Source organism: Pempheris klunzingeri, chromosome 16 (assembly GCF_042242105.1).
Source record: "Pempheris klunzingeri isolate RE-2024b chromosome 16, fPemKlu1.hap1, whole genome shotgun sequence".
Classification (NCBI taxonomy): Eukaryota; Metazoa; Chordata; class Actinopteri; order Acropomatiformes; family Pempheridae; genus Pempheris; species Pempheris klunzingeri.
This window is the reverse complement of record NC_092027.1, coordinates 3,438,211-3,458,744: the sequence shown is the minus strand read 5'-3', so window position 1 is coordinate 3,458,744 and position 20,534 is coordinate 3,438,211. Positions and strand designations below refer to the sequence as shown.

The window sequence follows — 20,534 nt, the reverse complement described above, 5'->3', positions numbered from 1 at the left end:
ACATTGCTGTTTCTTCTTATTTTTGTGTGCATGTGTATGCATGCCTATGATCTTCAGCACACAATTACTTGGTGAAAGAAGTTCACATCACAAATATGTAATACTGGTCAGCCGTCCTCAGTCTCACCTGAGTTCCTGGGGTTCCCTGCTGACCCGGAGGTCCTGGCTCTCCTTGGGGACCCTGACAGTCAGAAACAGAAGACAATAAAGTGATGACAAAGGCAAAGCAAACAGTAGGACACAGCAAAGGACAGAGGAGGAAGGGAGAATCACGTTAGATTTACTCATAAGAAAGGTTTTGTGTTACAGTTACGGACACCGATACTAAATTATTATTATTACTTTATTAGATAAAGTGGAAGAAAACACTGACCAAGTTTCCCTTGGGACCGTGGGGCCCGTCATTTCCTCGTACGCCCTGAGAAGAAGGAGATGAGGAAAATCGGAATTGAATTCTGAACAAAATTGATGTCAATCATTCACACAAACTTGCACATACTAATAACTAACTCACCAATGTAAAGGCCTCTATCAAAAGCATTTTCTTTCTGGAGTGGGACTGAGACTATCCGTGCTAGTGCCATGCTCAATTCCTTAAGCACTGCTGCTTAAAGGGAAACTCAACCAATAATATAGATAAATGTTTTGGGGAAATAAGCTGTATCGAGACTGTTTTTGTTTCAGAGGGAGCTGTGTGAAGTCTGATAAATGGCCTCAAGTGATGCCAACTGGAGTTTAGGTCCCCTGTATCCCGTGTCTTTCCTCTGCCCGAGGCTAGTGGCTCTAGGCTACATTAGCTGCTAGTAGCAACTACTATAACAAACCCTTATCCTTGACATAACTGTTGATGGTTGAGTTGCATTATGGGTACTGTAGGTATCACGTCCATAACACAATGTTGTAGGAGCGCAATGATTAATCAGAGTACTCTTTTAAGGGGAGAGCTCCTAAGGCAAACAACTCAAGTACACATAAATACATGAGTGGCACATGGATACTTGGGACTTGGCTGCCTAAACCCTGGTGATACTGGATATTGGTTTTGAGGTGATTGTGGGATCATTGCACGTTCATTTTTAGATTACTGGATATCCCCGTCTCTATAGCAGGTCACAGGGTGTTGTTTCAGGAGGTGCTGTGGGTGTTTGATGGTCACAGAGGGATAAAACAATGCAGCTAAAATACCAGCAGCACAATGTGGTTTGAAATTGTTTTTACTCACAGGAGGTCCAGGGATTCCAGGAGGACCTTTAGGTCCAAGCAAACCACGAGGTCCCTTGAGAGAAACACACACACACGCAAGAATAAATCTTAAATGTAGAGGAAATGCTCCCACACTGTCATTATTCAAAAAGGCCTTCAAAACCTACCTTTTCATACTTGCTGTCCTTAGCTAAACCTCCCACCGTGTTTTTATTTCATGGTTTTATTCACTAGTTTTCTGTCTTTATTAAAGAGTTTCAGAGTTTTGTCTTGTTTTCATCTAAATGTGTGTAAAGCGTTATACAAGTCTTATGTGTTCTTCTTCTTCTTCTTCTTATTATTTTTATTTTATTTTATTATTATTATTATATTAATGGGAGGTCAATAACAGCTACAGCTGCAACATTAGCAACAAGACAAAACTGATGAATACATATTAGTATACTGTTTATTAAATTATGATTGTTATTGTTTGTTGATAAATATGAGTATTTGTAACAAACTATATGGACTGATTCCAACTTATTCATACAACATACAAGCTATTCATTTCAGTCTGCATATGTTGTCAGTCTGTGATCCTGACAGCAATTGGCTGCTTCGTCTACCTCTCCATCAGCCCTACACATAATTACTGTGAGGAGCCTCAACTATCTCAGGTATGATTGCTATGGTGAGAAACCACAGTGTAAGGGTAACAGTAGTGCAACAGGTGGATACACAGAGATGCACTTTGGGATGATGTTTATAACAGAGAAGGGGGAGCATAAGTGACAAGAGGGAGTGATTTAAAATCAGCTGTTGTTGTGGAAACACTCACTGGTTCACCTGGGAGACCTCTTGGTCCAACATCTCCGTCGTCTCCCTGGAGACACACAAAGAAACAACATGCCAAGGATTGAAAGACGTTATGAAGTGACACAATGACAGATGTTTTGAGTAGTGCCAGGAATCATTGCGTATTATTTTCTTATATGTAGTACCCTCTCTCCGTCCTCTCCTTGAGGTCCTGGGGGTCCCATTGCACCTGAGTCACCCTGGAATGAGAGATGAAAGAGTGGAGGGGTGAGGAATCAGAAGAAGTCTTTAATACTTCTTGAACATGAACATATATTAAAGTATTTAGGTTCTTAAACATATTGAGGAACAATCCATTTTTTCCACTACTACCACTATACCAATACTAACAATACTATGTGAAGTGCATGTGGCATTTTGATTGTTTTTGCCTATTGTTTTGACTCACCCTGTGTCCTTTGTCACCAGGCAAACCAGGAAGGCCATCAAAACCACGGTCGCCCTGAGAGACACATAAAGGCATGTAAAGAATTTTTCCAGCATTGTAGGATAGTTAATCATTCCATAGACAACAATACAGTTACTGTTGATTAATTGGCAGTTCCAAGACTTTTAAAATGTCAACCATGTGTCATGGTCATCTACAGACAAAGAGTGAAAGTCACAAGGCAAAAGAGTCACAAGGCAGGTCTGCCAAGGCAAATGACACCAGAGAGAGAGGTTACCTTGATTCCAAGCTCTCCTGGCATTCCCCTGGCACCATCAGCTCCAGCACGACCCTAGTAGGAGACAGGCAGAGGAAGACCATGCTTTAAAATGCAACTGCTGCACAGCTGTACCACAAAATACCAATGTGTTTTGGACAGGGGATGCTTGGCTAAGATAGAGAAAATTTAAACATGACCGAAGGAGAACTTCAGGTATGCAAATAGATGATTCCAAGTATTGCAGAGGGTTGACAAAACCCTTTCTGGAGACTTCTGGTGGTGCAGTAGGATAACATTTTCTGATAACACACTTGTTATGGTTAAAGCATCTACTACGCCATTTACTACAGAACCCCTGAGCTACTTTGACAAACACCAATTATGTTCTGCCTGTGCACTGTGGGTTAAACAAACAATAAACAACTTAATGAAAAAGCAATCACAAGACAAGTTGGCCATTTTTTATACTCACTCTTCTTCCTGCTTTGCCTGGAGGTCCCATCATACCCTGGGGACCCCTGGGGCCCTGAAAAATTAATTAGATGTCGCTGATAAATTTTTGTCATAGATCTGAGCCGAGTATATCATTAGCTTAATAATAATATAAACACTACTGTCCTGTAAAAAGAAGACATAATTATATGATTTAACACACAAATCATGAAAAATATTAGATTTTGATGTGAGATCAGAGCTCAGTGTTTTTACCTGAGGACCGTGGTCTCCACTCTCTCCCTTCAGACCAGAACTTCCTGGATTTCCCTGAAACCGACACCAATTTCACACCAATTACTGATAAAATAAGTAAAATGTAAGCTGTATTTGCAATTGAGCAAATTGCAAATTGTATTTGCAAAAGAATACAAGATGAGATCAAAATCCTTGAGTAATTTTTTGTATTGTGTACAATCAGCTAGATTGTGACATTGACAGTTAGCAATAACAACGATAGACGTGATATGAAAAGAAGAGGGTCTAATGAACAGATAACATACCAGTGGTCCAGGGCGTCCAGTGAATCCCATTGGTCCAGGAGGTCCTTTCAGAGCCATCTAGAGACAACAACATCAGAAATAATCGATTTCACGTTTGTCATGTATGAATAAAAGAAAAATCTCCTTTTGCACTCATAAATCTCTCTAGATGAGACCATCAGCAAAATGTCTAAAATTGAAGATGTTGGCTGTAACTGTTTTCTCTGCTGTATTTTTGTTTTGTGTAGTTTTGGTGTTGGACTTTCTTCATTGAGAAAATCAACAGAAGCATCAATAGAACAGAAAGGCTACTGTCATACCATATTGGACACACATTACTATACAGATTCTTTAAAGACAGTGACAATCTTGGGCAATGGTGAAGCATCAAGACTCCAATGATGTGATCCTTGGGGCAAACTAACCGCACTGTGGAAGTAAGTAAAAGGGCAGAAGTAAAAATGATGACGCACCCTGGCCTGAGACAAGATGGCTGCTGCTTGGGCTTCCTGTGCAGAAACAACAGGACCCTTATCCCCTCCACTCTGACCAAAACGGAACTGCAAAAAGAAAAGAAAGAAGCACTTAGACTATGTGAGTGGATACTGTGCCTAATGCCAAGTTTTGGATGTACTGAATACAATTCAATCTACAAAAAACATGGCTAAAGAATTACTTGAACTAATAAAAAGGACAAACTAATTCAAATATGATGGCAGGGTTATAAACACTAGTCCAAATATTCAAGGTAAAGCCATGATCAAGTCTATACAAAATATTGATCAATATTAAATCTTAAAGATGTGCACACAATGCACATATCAGAGGTCATGTTTATGGCCATTCAGATAGTATCCATTTCTAGTTAAGGATCAAAAGTTATGGGTAACTTACAGGCAGCATGACAGAGGTTCCAGGAGGTCCAGGGACTCCATCAGCTCCAGGCAGACCATGTTTACCAGGAGGACCCTGCAGGATGTGAGCGAGAAGTGAGCAGGCAGGTTCATGGCAAGGGTGAAACTGAAATGCACTTTTCTTGCAAAGTTAATCTGCAATGACCAGTGACAAGTTAGCACTAATGTCTCTACAAACCTGCACATTTTCAGGTAAAGTGAAACACTTACCCTCTCGCCGGGGTCACCGACAGACCCAGGAGGTCCAGAAGAACCGGGAGGGCCAGTAGGACCCTGAAAGAGGTGGGGGAAGAGTGCTTAAGTACTTTGATTACAGACTCAATGAGACAGTCATTTATCAGGTGCAGTTTGATTTCGGTGTTGCAGAGGAATATCCCACATATAACATTCAAGAAATAATATTAATAGGGACAAACTGTACTGGCAAGGGTGCACCTAATACTGGCAAGTTACATAAGTACCACAGATAATTCATAGCTCAAAAAATAAAGGTACTAATGTAGAAGAGCATACTATTATTAAGATAATATACTATTAAATTAATATAATATTTATAGGTAAGTAAAATGTCTCTCAGAAAGAACACACAGGGATAACCATCATTTACTTACAGCAGGTCCCTCAGGCCCTGGAGGTCCTTCAATCAGCATACCCTGCAAAAGTCAAAATAAAGTCAAGTCATTACTCCATTAATCAGACCCCTCGGATTTTTGGATCCTACTAGAGGGATCTGCCCCTTTTTAATGGCTAAATTTAAGGTTAGATCATCATTTCAGCATTTTGGGACAGAAATACACATAAAAGAAAAAAGTATAGGTGATAAAGGGAAACATATCCAGACTTTTAGCTTTTAGACTGTTATATTTTCATCGCAACCTCAAATGTATCGTGGGTTACACTGGATAAAGTACATTAATGATGGGCAGTTGCCTTAAAGATAGTAAAGCAAGATTATGACTGGAAGGGTGCTGGTGCAAATCCTTGTAGCCTCTGGGAAAAAAAACTGGGGGAGATGTTTCCTTTCTATCAGAGAGCAGGCCTGTTTAAATACACCTGCTCAGGTGAAGCTGCTTTAAGACTATTAGTAACTCACAGGCTCCAAGACAGCAGGTTCTCCTTTCTCTCCTTTCTGGGCTCTGACGGCAGCCTGAGGAAAACACACATGTAGCCAACAAGACAACCTAATCAGTATAGTAGCACTCATGCATCAAAAACAAAAAAGACTAATACATGCAAACAATACATAGAACAGATAATATTGGCTGCATTTATTCAGACAACACGTAGATGCACACTTACTTAAACACACCCACATTAGTTTGCATTATATCAAACACTATTATGCCAGTGAAGTAAACAGAGGGATAAAATGAAAACTTGTTTTGCTTGTGATAAAGGCATATGGTAAGCTTTCATCCAAATACCGGTGATTCAATGGTTCGGTGAACTGTTGGTCCATTACTTGTAGCATTTTTCACATAGATACAAAAAATCATCTAGGCCTAGCAGCTGAAGCCATACACTGAGATAAGTGGCATTCAAGACAAAAGATGCAGCAATCGGTTACTGCTGCACTTCCAAATGCCTCTTTATGCAGTGTATTTACTATTCAAATTATTGTAAATGTTTATCAGGATCCCCAATAGCTTCCACCATGGTATTAGCTATTCTTCCTGGGGTCCTGAGTCGTTCACTATACACCGTATAGAATAAAACCAATTTCAACGACTGATGTGGGGACTAGGTCTTGGTCCTTTAAGTGTTTGAAATGTATTCAAATACAGGTTCCTCTCTGACTGATTCAGCTTGCCTGGCCATTTTGAATTTACTTACATCCCATTTTGGGTGGAAATTAAAACAGATGTTAAAAAACAATATATAAAATGAATACAAGGGTGGGCTGAAGGTTCTAAAAAATCAACTATCATAAAATTTGAAGCTGGATTTTATAATTTGTAGGTCCATCTAATGAGTCCATTGTATGTGTTTAACTAATTTTGGCTACAATCTCTATCCCAGTTTTTATTTTTATTTTTTACCAGAGTAACATCAGTGTTCAAAATAGCCACCATGGGTAAAAAGGTCAATAGATCCCAAAATGGTAGACAACAGTCTTCCAAAATGGCCTTTGAGAGAGGGCAAACTCAAACAAGTAATTTGAGAGCACATTGAATACAATTTAACAAAGACTAGGATTCAGAGTTGGTTGAAATTGATTTTGCATTTTTTTGCCTGTGAAGCAAAACGACTTACGCCTCCCTCGTCTGTCACAGCAGACAGGGCGGGGCCCATGTTGGCATCGCCCTCTCCAGTCTCCAGTAATGGCTCATTGTAGTCCCTGTAGGAATAGTCGTATTCCTTAAGGCCCACGTCCCCAGTCACATACTCCTCAGTGAAGGCCTCCTCGCCCACACCGCCTGCCTTGGTGGCATCTACCTCCTCGCCCACCAATGCTGGCTCCACCTGGGGCTGGGTTGGGTTTATCAGAGCCGCAATGGGATAGATAGAGGGGCACGAGAGGATGAATCAAGAGAAGGAAAATAAAGATGCAAGAGGAATTAAGGAGGTGAGGGAAGTATGTAGGAAGGGGAATTGTTAGTAAAGAAAGGAGAAACGTAGAATGAATCAACAGGGAGAGTGGAAAAGGGGGGCATATATAGAAAGAAGTGAGTCTTACCTTTTGCAAAAAAATACTGACATAGGGACAGAAAACAAAAAGACATCTGGCAGACTGTGGGGACTTATATTATAGATTATAAATGATAGATTAGCAGGTGTATCCTGTAACCTTAAATCTTCTGTCAATCATCTATTGTTGAGCTTATAGAAGTATGTGTTTCCACCAAAGCATGTTCATCAGCTTGTGCGTGATGACCTGTAACCAATTTATTTCTCATATATTTATTTTGTTTAAATATATATTCTGACATTGAGACATAAAGACACTTTTAATGTCTATGCTCGCATAGTCGCTTAACACACAGAACTGATATGAAGCACTTTGTGAAAACAAGCTCCAGCTATATGCTATGCTGTGCAAAGCAAAACCTATGTTATTTTCTATTTTACTCACCATGGGTGTTTTAAAACATGAATCCAGTGGAATTTGCTGCAGTGTTATCTCAAATAAAGCAATAAAGCAGTCATCGAAAAAGTGATTACATCTAAAGCAATATCACAACAAATTGTGAACACCATGTATACTTGTTCCTAAAATACCCCATATAGAACTGACACATCTTTCACCAACAGAGGGGCAAAACAAACACACAAAGTCATCAAAGTCAGCTAATATAGTAACTATGACAATAATGATTATTGCCAAAACAAGTGAACCTTGAGAAAAAGATCAGAACTGTGAGAGACACATTCTCAAATGCTGATAGTTTAGGGCTGTGAAGTAAGCCACCATAACTACTGTACTCTTTAGTTCAGTTAGATTTTTATCTCAAATAAGAATGCATTATATTCATCTCTTGTTATTACTGTGGTTATAACTGCATGTCAAATATTCCTATGCGGATCCCTTTTTCACAAGATTTTTGTTCTTATGTCAAAATCACAACCTGTTCAGCCAAGTGTCTTGAGATGAGAACAAAACAGAAATCTTGTTGTTAGGGAAAAGGGGAGCCACATAAAAATGTTTGACGATACAAGCAGATGAATGTGGTGCATTCTTTTTTGAAAAAGCTTTTCTCTTATGTCACGTGGCATCGGTGCCAACAAAACATTGCTGTGTGGTTAGAAAAGTGTAAAGACAGACGCAGAGCTATAACTACTTGGTTAAACTACAAAGACTGGGCTCACCACCACACAGGTATTACACTGTCTTCTTCCTTTGGCGACAGAAGTCTCTTAAGACTTGTATTAAGGTGATCAATTATTCTTATTTATGTCACTGTGTGCTAATTGGTAACTTTCATCTAATACATCTGAAGATTTGGCATGTAATTTGCATGAATGTCCTTTATAAAGTTTATCTACTCTGTCAGTCTTCTTTGACTATTTCATCTTCTCGGTCTGTGCCTCCAACCAGTGTGTTATTTTCTTTTTACCTGTACAGGGATTTCTTCTTGTCCAATCACCTCACCATCTGGCAGTGGGACCGTCTCCTCATAGTAATAATCAGTCTCTGTAGGGGTGTGGCCAGCCTCGGAATATTCAGTATCTACATCCTGATTGGTCAAGTTGATGGGAATTGGGGAGCAGGGAGGAAGTAAGCAGATTTGATTGGAAGAGCGTGGTTAGTTCAAAGTCTGCCTGTAAGTGCTGATGAGTTAAAAGAAGAAAATGGAACATATCATAAAATTGCGGTTGCCAGAGGCAAAGAAATTTTTACAGGCAACTCACATTTTTAAAGTTGTAAAGATCCATTTTAAAAAGAAATTTCAGGTAGTTTCAGTCTCAATAACTATAAATGTTGCTATATGCAAGATTTAGGGAGTCATTGAGACAACTCTTGTGAGATTTCTTTTTGTTGTATTGTTGAACATTTTTTGCTTTTGAAAGCAAAGCTCACAAAGCCAACATTCATGAAAGGGTGAAGTCTGCTCTTATTGGAAGTAGGACTGAGAGCCTCTATCCATCCCTGAAGATGAAAACATCATAACCTGATGCTGTGGGATGTCTAGTTTCACCCAAGACCAGAAAACAGAGAGACAACCCCAATTGACAGCCTCACAGAACACAATTTACTTCAATGTAACAGTCAACACATGCTATGAATTATCCAAAACCCACTAATAACCATGAACTCCAGAATGTCCCTCTACCTTGAGGCATGTCAGCCTCACAGCAGACTACACACTGAATACATTAATTTCTAATGAAAGCACACTTAAAGCTTTCTTTTTTAGTTTCTGTGAGGCTGCTTTATTCATATTTGATACAAAATATGGCCAGAGACAGGGAGACAGGTGTCAGAGAGAAAACACAGGTACTTCAAAAAACAAACAGAGAGAATGAGAGTGACAGATGAGTTTTGTTGTGCTGCATGTGTAGAGAATATGATAGTATTTGTGTTTTCTCAGGTTTAGTTTTTGTGCCACAGAAATCCATGCTCATTCATTTGACCGGTACATAAATGGTTTCCCCCGAAAAGAAAGAGACGGAGTGCTGGAGTGTATTCAGCTTCTGAGATCCAGTTTCAGCAGCTTGAAGGAGTATGAAGTGAAGTAAAGAACAATGAAACTGTACAATTAGCCATGCTTCAATGTGCACCGCTGTATCATATCATATAGAGAAGTTGGGGTGATCATGAAGATCATATGATATATAGACAGAGGGGAAGGCACCCAGCTTGGTATGAACCAACTTCCATTGTGACGACCAGATTCTCCACCATCAAGGATATACCTCAAAATCTGCACTGCCAGAAACATATTCAAAGATTAAACTGTTCATTAAAGAGACCCCCAAAGCAGTAAAAGATAAAACCACTAAGTCTCACAAAAGCTTTGCTGCAGACCCTGGATGGTGGAAAGACCTGGCAACCAGATGGGACAGATGGGACATACGACTCTGGACATTCCAACCCAAACGTGGGCCCTCTTGTTGTACCTGTTGATAACCGTTGGTAATTTTCTTCGCTGGGACTGCGGTTCCACTCAGCACTGCCTTGCCAAAGGGTGGGAAAGGTTTGTGTTGGGACTTGACATTCATGTCCACCACCACCTTGGACTTCGTGGGTCTGGGTGGAGTGGGCCGGACAGGTGCAGATGTTGGAGATACTTTCTTCGGGATGGAAACTTTTTCGACCACATTCTTCACTACTTTGTTCACTGTTGATTTGACCAGTGGGACTTTGGTGACGACAGTCTTAACTTTGGTGACCTCTTTGACCGCTGCCTTTACTTGAGGTTTTGCTGCTGGAGCTTTGGTGGCCACAGCCTTTGCCGTTTTTGTAGGTTCCGGTTTTGATGCTTTTGTGGGTTTCGGTGCCTTAGTAGCTTCTACTTTGGCAGCTGATTTAGCTGCACTGACCACAGTCTTTTCTACTTTAACAACTTTCTCAGTCTTTGCTTTTGTAGTGGTTTCAATTTTGGCCTGATTTGCAGCACCATTACTGACGACTTTCTTTTCTACCACAGTATTAACTTTGCCATTGCCATTAGCCTTAGCCTCACTATTGACTTTATTCTCTGCTTTGCCATTAACTTTGACTTTAACATCTTTAACCTCAATGGTAGTTTTGGCATTTCCATTGGCTTTCTTCTCTGCTGTAGCTTTGGCATTGCCATTTCCATTAGTCTTAGACACAACAGCGGCTTTTCCGTTTCCATTAGCTTTCTTTTCTGCTGAAGATTTTCCATTTCCATTACCGTTGGTTTTCTTCTCAATGACAACCTTACCATTGCCATTCCCATTCACCTTGGCCTGGGCTGTGGGCTTGGCATCAGCTGTAGCTTTACCATTGGTTTTTGCCCCAGCTGCTTTTCCATTGCCATTGCTGGAGGCTTTTGCTGCACCATTTGCTTTCTTCTCAGCAGCTGGTTTACCATTACCATTCTTAGCTGGGGCAGCCGTGGGCTTAGATTTAGCCGCTGCTGTTGGTTTGATCTTCGACAAGAGGATCTCTACTGCAGTGGGCTTTGCTTTGGATGGCTTGGCTGTGGAAGACTTGGGAGCTTTGGTGGGCATAGGCGCCTTTACTACAAGTTTGTATGGTCCAGTCTTGGCCGACTTGGCTGGAGTGGATTTAGTTTTGACAGGTGCAGATTTAGTGGGGGCTGCTTTTCCATTGAGTGTCTTCTTCTAATATCCGTGATTATTGTTTAGTTGAGATGTTTAGTATGTAAAAGTGCATTTAGACAAAGACAAAGAGAGTGGAGGAAGACAACAATACATGGAAGGGTTGGGAGGGGGATGAAAAGCACAAACAAGGGATGGACAGAAGGAGAGAGAAAGACAAGAGTGGATGTTTTGAGAAACAATGACATAAAGATGGCCAAGGCTTGGATGATTTACTGAGACTGTGCAGGCATTACTGGATACAGCAGAGGATTCATATACATATTTTAAAACAGTAAGCAAAAATATAATTGAAAAAAGTACCAGTTCTTAAACAAATTCAAAATCCACATTTTAAGAAATTTTGTCTTTGACCCAAGTTATTTTGAGGGGGTTTTGCTGATCTCTCCAGTAATGCCATTCCCAATATTAAATGACAAAGCAGCATTTTTGTGCTAATATGAAATGGAGCCTGTGGTTTTGCAGAGGCACTGAGGGTGTGACTGGTCAAGTAAAGCTGGTGCTGAACATATACACTGTACAGACACGCACACACACTAATCATACATATCTCTGATGCACTGACCTATTGTACACACACACATACACACACACACACACACACACACACACACACACAGTTTGTAATACACAGAGCAGTCCAAGTGCGAGAGGGAGAAGGTTACTACTGTTTAGCCATGCAAAAGAAGGCGCATGAATGCCATGCAAATGCAGGTTAGTCACATAAAACCACAGAATAAAAACAACAGTACATGATTAATTCTTACTACTCATGCCACTATCATGAAAATGCATGCAAATTAACACTATGAAAAAACTGACAAAATTCACCCAAATAATTTAGTGTGGAGGAAAAACAGGCCATCGTTGTGAATTGTGAATATAAACTCCTCAAATATGCAATACAGAACAAAAACAGACTTAAAGGAGACAGACTGTGGCATACATGACATGCATGTATGCCATACAAAGGTCAGGTGTACAACCATGAATGCATACACCAAAACATGTGCATTAATATTCCCATGTTGACTGGAACATTGATATGGAAACTTATGACTCAGAAGTACAGCAGGTGCATGCGATGACATCCTCCAAGACTATTAAGAAATCATGCAAGTAACAAGACAATAAAAACACATGCCCTGGTCAAATAATATTGCAAATTTGTCCGTGTTTTTTGTGATCAACTGGACTACGATATGAGTACCAGCAAATTCAAACAATCACAGGGAAGTATGTTAAAGTCAATTAAATCATGGTATTCTGTGATTAGCAACTTGACTCTCATGCGTGACAAATCCTGTCTTTCTTGTACACAACGTAAATGAAAACAAAACTTATTTACAAAGACTATTTGACCAAGATCAGTTTAAGGAAAGACACTACTCTGGCAAATTCTTGTGAGTTTCCTGTGCTAACTTGTACTTGCATGTGCTCAGTTTATCATTACAGACAAATCATGCAATCATTATGTAATCCATTGGTTTGATATGGTAAAATTACAAATTAAAACACAGATGATATTTAGTAATCAAATTAAATGGTGAACAAACTTACTAAGGCTATTTGCTTTTAATGGCATGACTAGAATCATTTCTTATGATAAAAACATTCAATGAATGTCCTTAATGTCTATTATGTGCTGTGACACCCCTCTTTAAACATGAACTTGCTCTCCTTAAATTCTACAGGGTTTTCACTCTAATTGGGAGAAGGTATTTTGGATCAGTTTATGCTGGAACAGGCTGGAATATATGAAGAGGGACTGAAGATTTGGAGAACTGAGTGGAGAAGAACGTCAGAAAAAGTGTGCATGTGTGTATATCAACACAGCTGCGCCTACACCACCCCAGTGCCCCTTCTTGGCCAGATTTAAACACACATACATATATACAACATGTAAATGACATGAGGACAAAAAAAAATCACAAGGAGAAAAGTTAATCCTGTGTGATGGTGGAATCAAGGTGCATGTGTGAGAGGCCAATGTGGATTAAAGAAATGGTGAAATGTAAATAAAACAAAGGAGGTATGGAGAGATGAGGGATGAGAGAGGCATATAGAAGGCTAAAAGCGAAAACCCAGATTTTTAAGCAAATATTTTAAGGAATGTAAATTTGATTGGCATTCAAATATTTAGCAAGCTAAACCTACATCATGAATTATGCCCAGAAAATTGCTTTAATACCTCTCTCTCTCTCTCATTCTCCTTCCCTTCCACAAACCCCGCTTGTGTTTTCCGTCTCTCTTGCTCCCTCTTTACCTGTTGACTGGGGGCCCCAGGTTGGGGAGAGGGGGACGCAGAAGAGGAGGGAACGCCTGTTGTTTCCTCATAATAATAGGGGTATTCATGGTCATCCTGCTCCTCATCAAAGTACTGAGACAGATGGGGGGATGGAAGGATTGAAAGATAGGAAGGATGGAGGGAGAGATGGGTTGCCAGATGGGTGGAAGGTACATGAAAGTGAGAGGCATAGAAGGAGAGGAATGCATGAAGAGGGGGAGAGGGAATTTCCAAGGGGAGGTGAATAGAGGTTGTGTGGGACGAAGCAGCAAAGAGTGGAAAGAATAAAACATGGTGACAGACAGCGACAGAGAGCAAAGACGATAATAACAAAATGCAAAGCTTTAATTTTTCCATTCATCAGAAGGAGTCTGTGCTGCTGGTTTAAAGGTGCTGATATTAAAAATGACCATACACAGACAACCTTGATGAATAAGAAAACAGCAAAAAAAATACAGCAATGTGTGAAGCTAATGAATAAAACCACACTGATTTATATTCATTCAGAAAGCAGTCATTTTACAGCATCAACATAACAGGGTTTGGGACGCAAAGTGTTGGAGCTCTGTACATTGACTGATACGATTTGTATTAACTGATCCGGCATGCAGGCTTATTAAACAAACATGATGTACTTTGGATGGATGAATGCGGATGAAAATCACTTTCTACTTTAGCACAGCTGGTGTAGAGGAGCTGTCAACTCCCAACTATCAGTATGTTTTTGAGAGAAAAAGAATGAGGGAGAGCTTGCAAAGCTTATAAGTGTTTGTAATGTGCACAACCAGTCTCAGTAAGCAAAGAGGCTCCACCTTAAGCCATCTTGATGCCAAATCCTTATATGTCTCAATTTAACCATAAAACCAATCAGAATTTAACTTTATTTGCATGATTTATGTACTGAACAAGTTCTCTTGCTTTCAATCCATGGGACAAATGGGGAAAGACCTTGATGTTGGCTTGTATCATCCTCTTTCCCCTACCTTTCTGTGTTCCAATGCAGTAGAGCAGAAACTAATCCACTGCTGTAACAATTCAAGCTTTCTCCAGCGTAAAGTGAATGAAATGATGGAAATGTGCCCCCTCTTAGAGGTGTACTTATGGAAAAGGTATAATATGACAATGCCTCTGCTTGTCTTTAGTTGCTCCGGGGACACAGACCAAGGAGGTGAAGAGGAAAGTGGATGGATACAAACTGTTGCTGATGACGGCAATGCACGAGGAAGACAGAAAGAGAGAGCAGCACTTTGATGACATTATCAGATGACCCAAACCGAACCTGAGGACTTTTCTTTCATTTTCAGTGGACTTGTGCATTTAGTGTGGCCTTAATCTCTTAATCTCTGGAAATTAATTGATTTCATAATGCAAACATGGGAAGAACATGTGAACTCCAGGCTGAAGGAATATGAAAGACCTTTTTCCTCAAAGCCAACAGTGCCAACCATTGGACCACAGTGCCAGAAGTATTTAGTAAGTGACTCTATACATGTTGAATGGAGCTTCTTCTTCTGGTCCATTTCTAAACTCCTTTAACATATGTTACACATGATCATCAGTTAGAAGAAGAAACCCACTCTGCAATATTTTGGTCCAGGAATATGTTTTTTTCAAATCATTTTTTTAGGACTGGTTGATTTTTTCTTAATTCTTTCCTAAATATTACTCTCTCATATCTTTCCTTGACAAAACACAATGGCTAGAAAAGAAAAACTCCTCTTAGACTATTAAGATCCAGTGAATATTTTAATAGTTTTCTTTATCCAAGTAAATTATCCTTTAAAAGTGCCACAGAAAAGGAAAACAAAGTCCACAGATTCTGTTTACAATGTTTTACTAATGAGTTGTGTTAGCATAGTGCTGACAGACTGAGGTTATCTACTCTGTAATGAATCTACTCAATAGTCTGGTTCATGCTATGGGATTTGTGTTATGGCCATGTATTCACTTTGTGTGAACAAATGAGACCTCATCCTGCAGTAACCTTTCTAAGAGATAAAAGACTTGGAGGGAAATATAAAGGTGAACTGCACCTGCAGGAACGTTAATTGTTTGATTAACTTTTCCTATGTAGGGAGGAGCAAACATTGATTTCATACATCTGTGAATGAACTCGTGTTGTGGTGGTGGTACTCACGTATGTGTTGGGGTCCTGAGCCTGGGTCTTGGGCAGTGGGGAGTCACAGTCAGGGCTGTAGTGTTCACAGAAGTCATAGGCAGCCTGGGGGTTGGAGGCGATCAGCAGTTGCTGGATGTCTCCCTGTGGAAAAAACAACAACAGATCAACAAGAGCCTGTATGTACATTATCTACCATGGAGCTAAATTGAAACTTCTAAAGTATATTCAGTATTGAGGTGTTTAAATATCAATTAAGGCTACCTTCAACTGACCATCAAATCTAACCCAAGCATCTGCTGACAATGAATGATTTGTCTGTTCAAACAGCAGAGGGTACTCACAGTCATACATATTCAGGCATATTCAGAATCAGCTTTACTGCATGAATGTGGACGCATACAAGGAATTTTGGTTTTTCTGTTGCTCTCAGTCTACTTATACAGAAATAGACATGGGCTACAGCTAAAAAATAAAAAAAAACAAGGTAAACACAAGCAATTAACAACTATGTACAGGTTTAAAATGAACATATGCTTATTTTAAGGTCCTCACCTGGAAAACCTCCTCATCAAGCAGACGGGCTCCAAACACTGTGATTCCATTGGTGTCGACCTCGGCGTTGCTGCCGCGGGGCAGAGCGCGGGTCATCTTCTTCTTGCAGTCCAGCAGCAGTGTCACGTTTTTCTTTGAAACAGAGATAGCGATGCGATGCCACCTAGAGACAAGGAACAGGAACCGCAGGCGAATAAATGTGTAATGTGACCACAGGCCTGATTAAGAAGGCGTGAAACCAACCCTCAAATCACACAGACAGCCCAACAAACACTCACACACACACACACATACTGTTCCCAACCACCCACATGACCCCAACTGTGTCATCTCAACCAGTCACAAACTGGTTGTCGCTGGTTACTGACTTGCCATCAGCCAGGTTGACCCCTCTGAACAGTGGGTAATCCTCAGGAGCTGGTTTGCCGTTCTGGTCCTCGTACAGGAAAACAGGTGAGCGTCCTATTTCAATGCCCAGCTGCTGGATGCCCTGCTCACTGTAGATGGAGAGGAGGAAGGCCTGAAGACCAGCCTGGGCCTTAACCAGAGCCATGATAGAGAAGTTCTCTGGGAAGCGACCTGGTGATACAGGAGGGGAGTGATGGGAGGAGAGAGACAATGACGGAATATCGTCATAAACATGGGTCATTGCTGGACTGGCTTGTGGGTAATTTAGGAGAAGAAAAAATCAGGAGGAAGCTGAAAAGGAGGAAGGAGCAAAAATAATAAAAACTGTTCTGCAGGTTCACAGGAGGGAGCCGTGCAGACCGACCTGGTCCTCAGACCATTGCGTTTATTTATCATGAAATAGATGGGAGGCAGGAGAGGGAGGTGAAGGTGAAGACTAGGGCAGATGAACAAGTGGCAGCTGGGGAACGAAGAGACAAGAAAGGATGAGATAGAGGAGGAGGAAAATGACACTTGTGATGAGCTTTAAGTGATTAAAGTAAGAGATCTGCATCAGGATCAACTGATTACGGTATATCAGAATGCAGCCCTGTGTAAAGCTGGCATAGATGATGAGGACACCTAATAACAGGTTGCTGGAGAGGGAAGACTAAACCTCAGAAAATGAGTTGTTGAAAATCAGCTTTGACTTTTGAGGATTTTTTTTCACAACCACATAAATGCCACTTTCTCTCTTCCCTCCTCACTCCAGGGTGTCAGACAGTATACTAAAGTTAATTTGTTATGGCTCTGCCACACAGTTTAACTCAGCTCCTGCACTGCAACACATAATTATACTTTATATCCAAGAGCAGTCTAGCATAGGACATAACAGTCTCACTTAACTCCAGAGGGCTCAGTTTAAAATACATCCAGACATTTATAGCAACCAGTAATTCTAATTATAAGTGTCTGCACTCTGGAATTCATCATAAATGAGTTAAATGTAAATATTACTAAGGTGCACTGTGGTACTGGTGTAATGTACGACACAGCAACACAGGTTCATTTCTTCATATTTGCCTTCTGTTGTTGTCAAAATAAAATAAATACAAAAACTTCATATGGTAAAAATTGCATGTTTGAGTCTGAGTTATTGGTGAAGGTTCATTGATTAACAGTGGGCTATTTTAGCAGGAAACCATAGCATTAAATATGTATATTAATGCAAAGTGCTAGTAGTAACATCAGCTAAGTTTTCCAACTTATTACAAAAAACAAATTCCTACACTACTATGACAGCCGAGAGCTGAGCCAAAGTTTATTTATCATCATTCAACAGCAGCTGTTGCCAATGCTGTTGCTATAGATACCACGGCACAATAATCAAAGTACTTTTTGTAGTAAGTACTTCACCAAAACACAGCAAAAATATCTGCATAATAATATCTGTCAGAGACGACATTAGACAACTACACTCAGCAAATACTCAATAAATACCTCATAACTGCTCTGTGGAGTTTTTCTAAAGTCGGAGAGACAATAACCCTGATGGTGTCAAGGCCATCTCTTTCAAATCTGTCCTCACTTTGAAAGTGCAATAATAGATCACTAGAGTACCTATCTTTGCAAAACACACATGAAACATAGATTTACATTTAGGGTGTTCTCGAACAACCTGATGTCCAGCCCAGTTGAAGCCTACCTGAGAAGAGCTGCTTGGTGGGGGCAGAGATCTGAGCTTTCTTGGTGATGCGGAAAGCATGATCGGGGGTACCGGAGCGACGGGATGTGCAGAAGCCGGGGACTTTCTTCACACCCTCGGGAAGAGAAGGAACCTGCAGAGCCCGCAGCACATCCACTGGGTCTGAGGAAGAAAAGCAAAAGAGAAAAAATCGTGATTAAATTTTTTCTCACAAATAACTCATCAGAAAAGTTGCCCTGTGTGTGATGTCAGCTTAATTTCAATAAAGTGAAAAAGCCAAAGCTGAAACTTAGATCCTCAGAAATCCTGTAATGTTACATCAGTAAATTACAGACACTCATTACTAGTCCAAATGATCTGTGATGTTCTGGATATGGAACAAGTCTACATAGCAAATCTGTAATGTCAATATTGATGGACATAAAACCCTGCTGCAGCACTTTGCATAAACATGAAACAGATTAAGAAGATTAGATTAGATTTGAAGATATTTATTATGTATTCCATAGCAGGTTTTCAGAAGGCCATGTAGTCAAGACCTTTTAAATCGTACTCCTATACTCCTGCAGTGTTGCCAAATCCAAAATAGAGGAAACTTATCTTTCACTGCAGCCATTCTTTGCAGCTGCAGAGCCCTAACTTTGCCCAGAGGATAAAAAAAATTAATCTTGAGAGTAATCTTAAATGGTCTTGCAGCACTAGTGCGATATAGGAGCAGGTACAGGGAATGTCCACAATGGCTACCACTGTACATTTAGGTATAATGTAAGAAAGGAAGCACTGTGTCGGAGAAAATGGGCAACCGTCCAAGCCACATATATGAACCGCTGCAGGGCAGGTACAGTAAAGCTCAGTTTGAATCAGAGCAGAGACAGTGCCCTCTATTCTGCTCACATTTATCAAGCAACTGAAACAAGTGGCTGTTGATGGGATGGTGCTGAGTCAAATTAATATTTGTTTGAGGATACACAAGGATTTCATGCTTTCATCTGACATGCACAAATGCTTAGAAAATCACGTATATATACACACATTCACACACACACACCGCATATACAGTATACACCTTAACATCACATAAATACACACACACACACACACACACACACACACACACACAGTTTCACATCCTGCCTCTACTTTCACACACTGAGGTCAACCAGTCTATTTCTGCGACCTCAGTCTGCGCTGTGGTTTACCTTGTTGGCTTTCTCACATTGCTCAAAGGCACTGTGTCAGTCTGTGCATTTCAGTGTGACAAACATGGCTCTAACTCCTGGAATTTGGGGTTTGATTCCCTTTCTGATCACCCATGCTACATTTACATATATACGTTTCCGTGTGTTATGCTTCATTCAAAAGTAGCGATATTACAGAGGCAGAGGGAATTTCTAGGTCACTGTCACATCACATGCATAGATAAAAAGTGAATCTGATCTTCATTGCTCAATGTTTTCGTCGTGTCCTCTTAAGTCTCTCCGTTTTGGAAACAAACATCTGAAATGAAATTATAATTTTCTATACAATTTATAATCATTCAGAGTTCTTTTGACATTTGTGGCAGCACAAATTTCACCGCAGTGGACACTGCAGCTTAAAAAAAGGTGGATAATGAAATGCAAATGTTTATTAGTTCACCAAGAGGACACCTCTGCATGCTACAAATGAATTTTGAAATTGAACCTCTCCCAAGATGTGGAGCTGCTGTGTACCTTGTTCAAGATGGAAGGACAAATATGCATGACAGAATTCTGCCAAGGTTTCAAAACAGATGGCTATTTTGAAATCCGAGAAACCAAATCAAAGGCAATTATAAAATCTACCTTACAAAATCTACCATAACCTTCACATTTTCCTGAACTCAGTTACCCCCCCTCAGTCCTGGCTAGCCTTCCTGTGTTTGAGGTGTGTCAGAGAGCTAACTTGTTAGTTAACACCAATTAAATTCATTTGCAGCCAGCCTGGTGTGGCACTTCTCATAATAAACTTGTGGTGGCAGTGATGCCCATGTAACAACTACAGTGCTGATGAAAAGATTACAACCAAGCCACCCAGCGATGCAGCCTGTAGTTTCCAGGCACTTTAAAAAGCATCATATTTATGCAGAATCACACACACTTCAGTTTCAAACATACAAC

The 20,534-nt window shown here is 40.3% G+C and overlaps 1 protein-coding gene across 1 annotated transcript in view; it reads right to left on the bottom strand.

The window, feature by feature from the left end:
* Positions 1–20,534, bottom strand: part of col11a2 (collagen, type XI, alpha 2) — a 44,734-nt gene that overhangs the window by 14,263 nt on the left and 9,937 nt on the right. Inside the window, exons 2-23 of the mRNA XM_070846206.1 lie at positions 18,397–18,558; positions 16,673–16,883; positions 16,305–16,467; positions 15,771–15,893; positions 10,156–11,349; positions 8,652–8,771; positions 6,850–7,065; positions 5,690–5,743; positions 5,208–5,249; positions 4,807–4,869; positions 4,577–4,651; positions 4,156–4,242; positions 3,704–3,760; positions 3,417–3,470; positions 3,181–3,234; positions 2,727–2,780; positions 2,450–2,503; positions 2,187–2,240; positions 2,024–2,068; positions 1,223–1,276; positions 374–418; positions 128–181 (exon numbers count right to left, since the gene is read on the bottom strand). Of these exons, the coding sequence (XP_070702307.1) occupies positions 128–181; positions 374–418; positions 1,223–1,276; positions 2,024–2,068; positions 2,187–2,240; positions 2,450–2,503; positions 2,727–2,780; positions 3,181–3,234; positions 3,417–3,470; positions 3,704–3,760; positions 4,156–4,242; positions 4,577–4,651; positions 4,807–4,869; positions 5,208–5,249; positions 5,690–5,743; positions 6,850–7,065; positions 8,652–8,771; positions 10,156–11,349; positions 15,771–15,893; positions 16,305–16,467; positions 16,673–16,883; positions 18,397–18,558 (3,035 nt within the window). The remainder of the gene's footprint in view (positions 1–127; positions 182–373; positions 419–1,222; positions 1,277–2,023; positions 2,069–2,186; positions 2,241–2,449; positions 2,504–2,726; positions 2,781–3,180; positions 3,235–3,416; positions 3,471–3,703; positions 3,761–4,155; positions 4,243–4,576; positions 4,652–4,806; positions 4,870–5,207; positions 5,250–5,689; positions 5,744–6,849; positions 7,066–8,651; positions 8,772–10,155; positions 11,350–15,770; positions 15,894–16,304; positions 16,468–16,672; positions 16,884–18,396; positions 18,559–20,534) is intronic.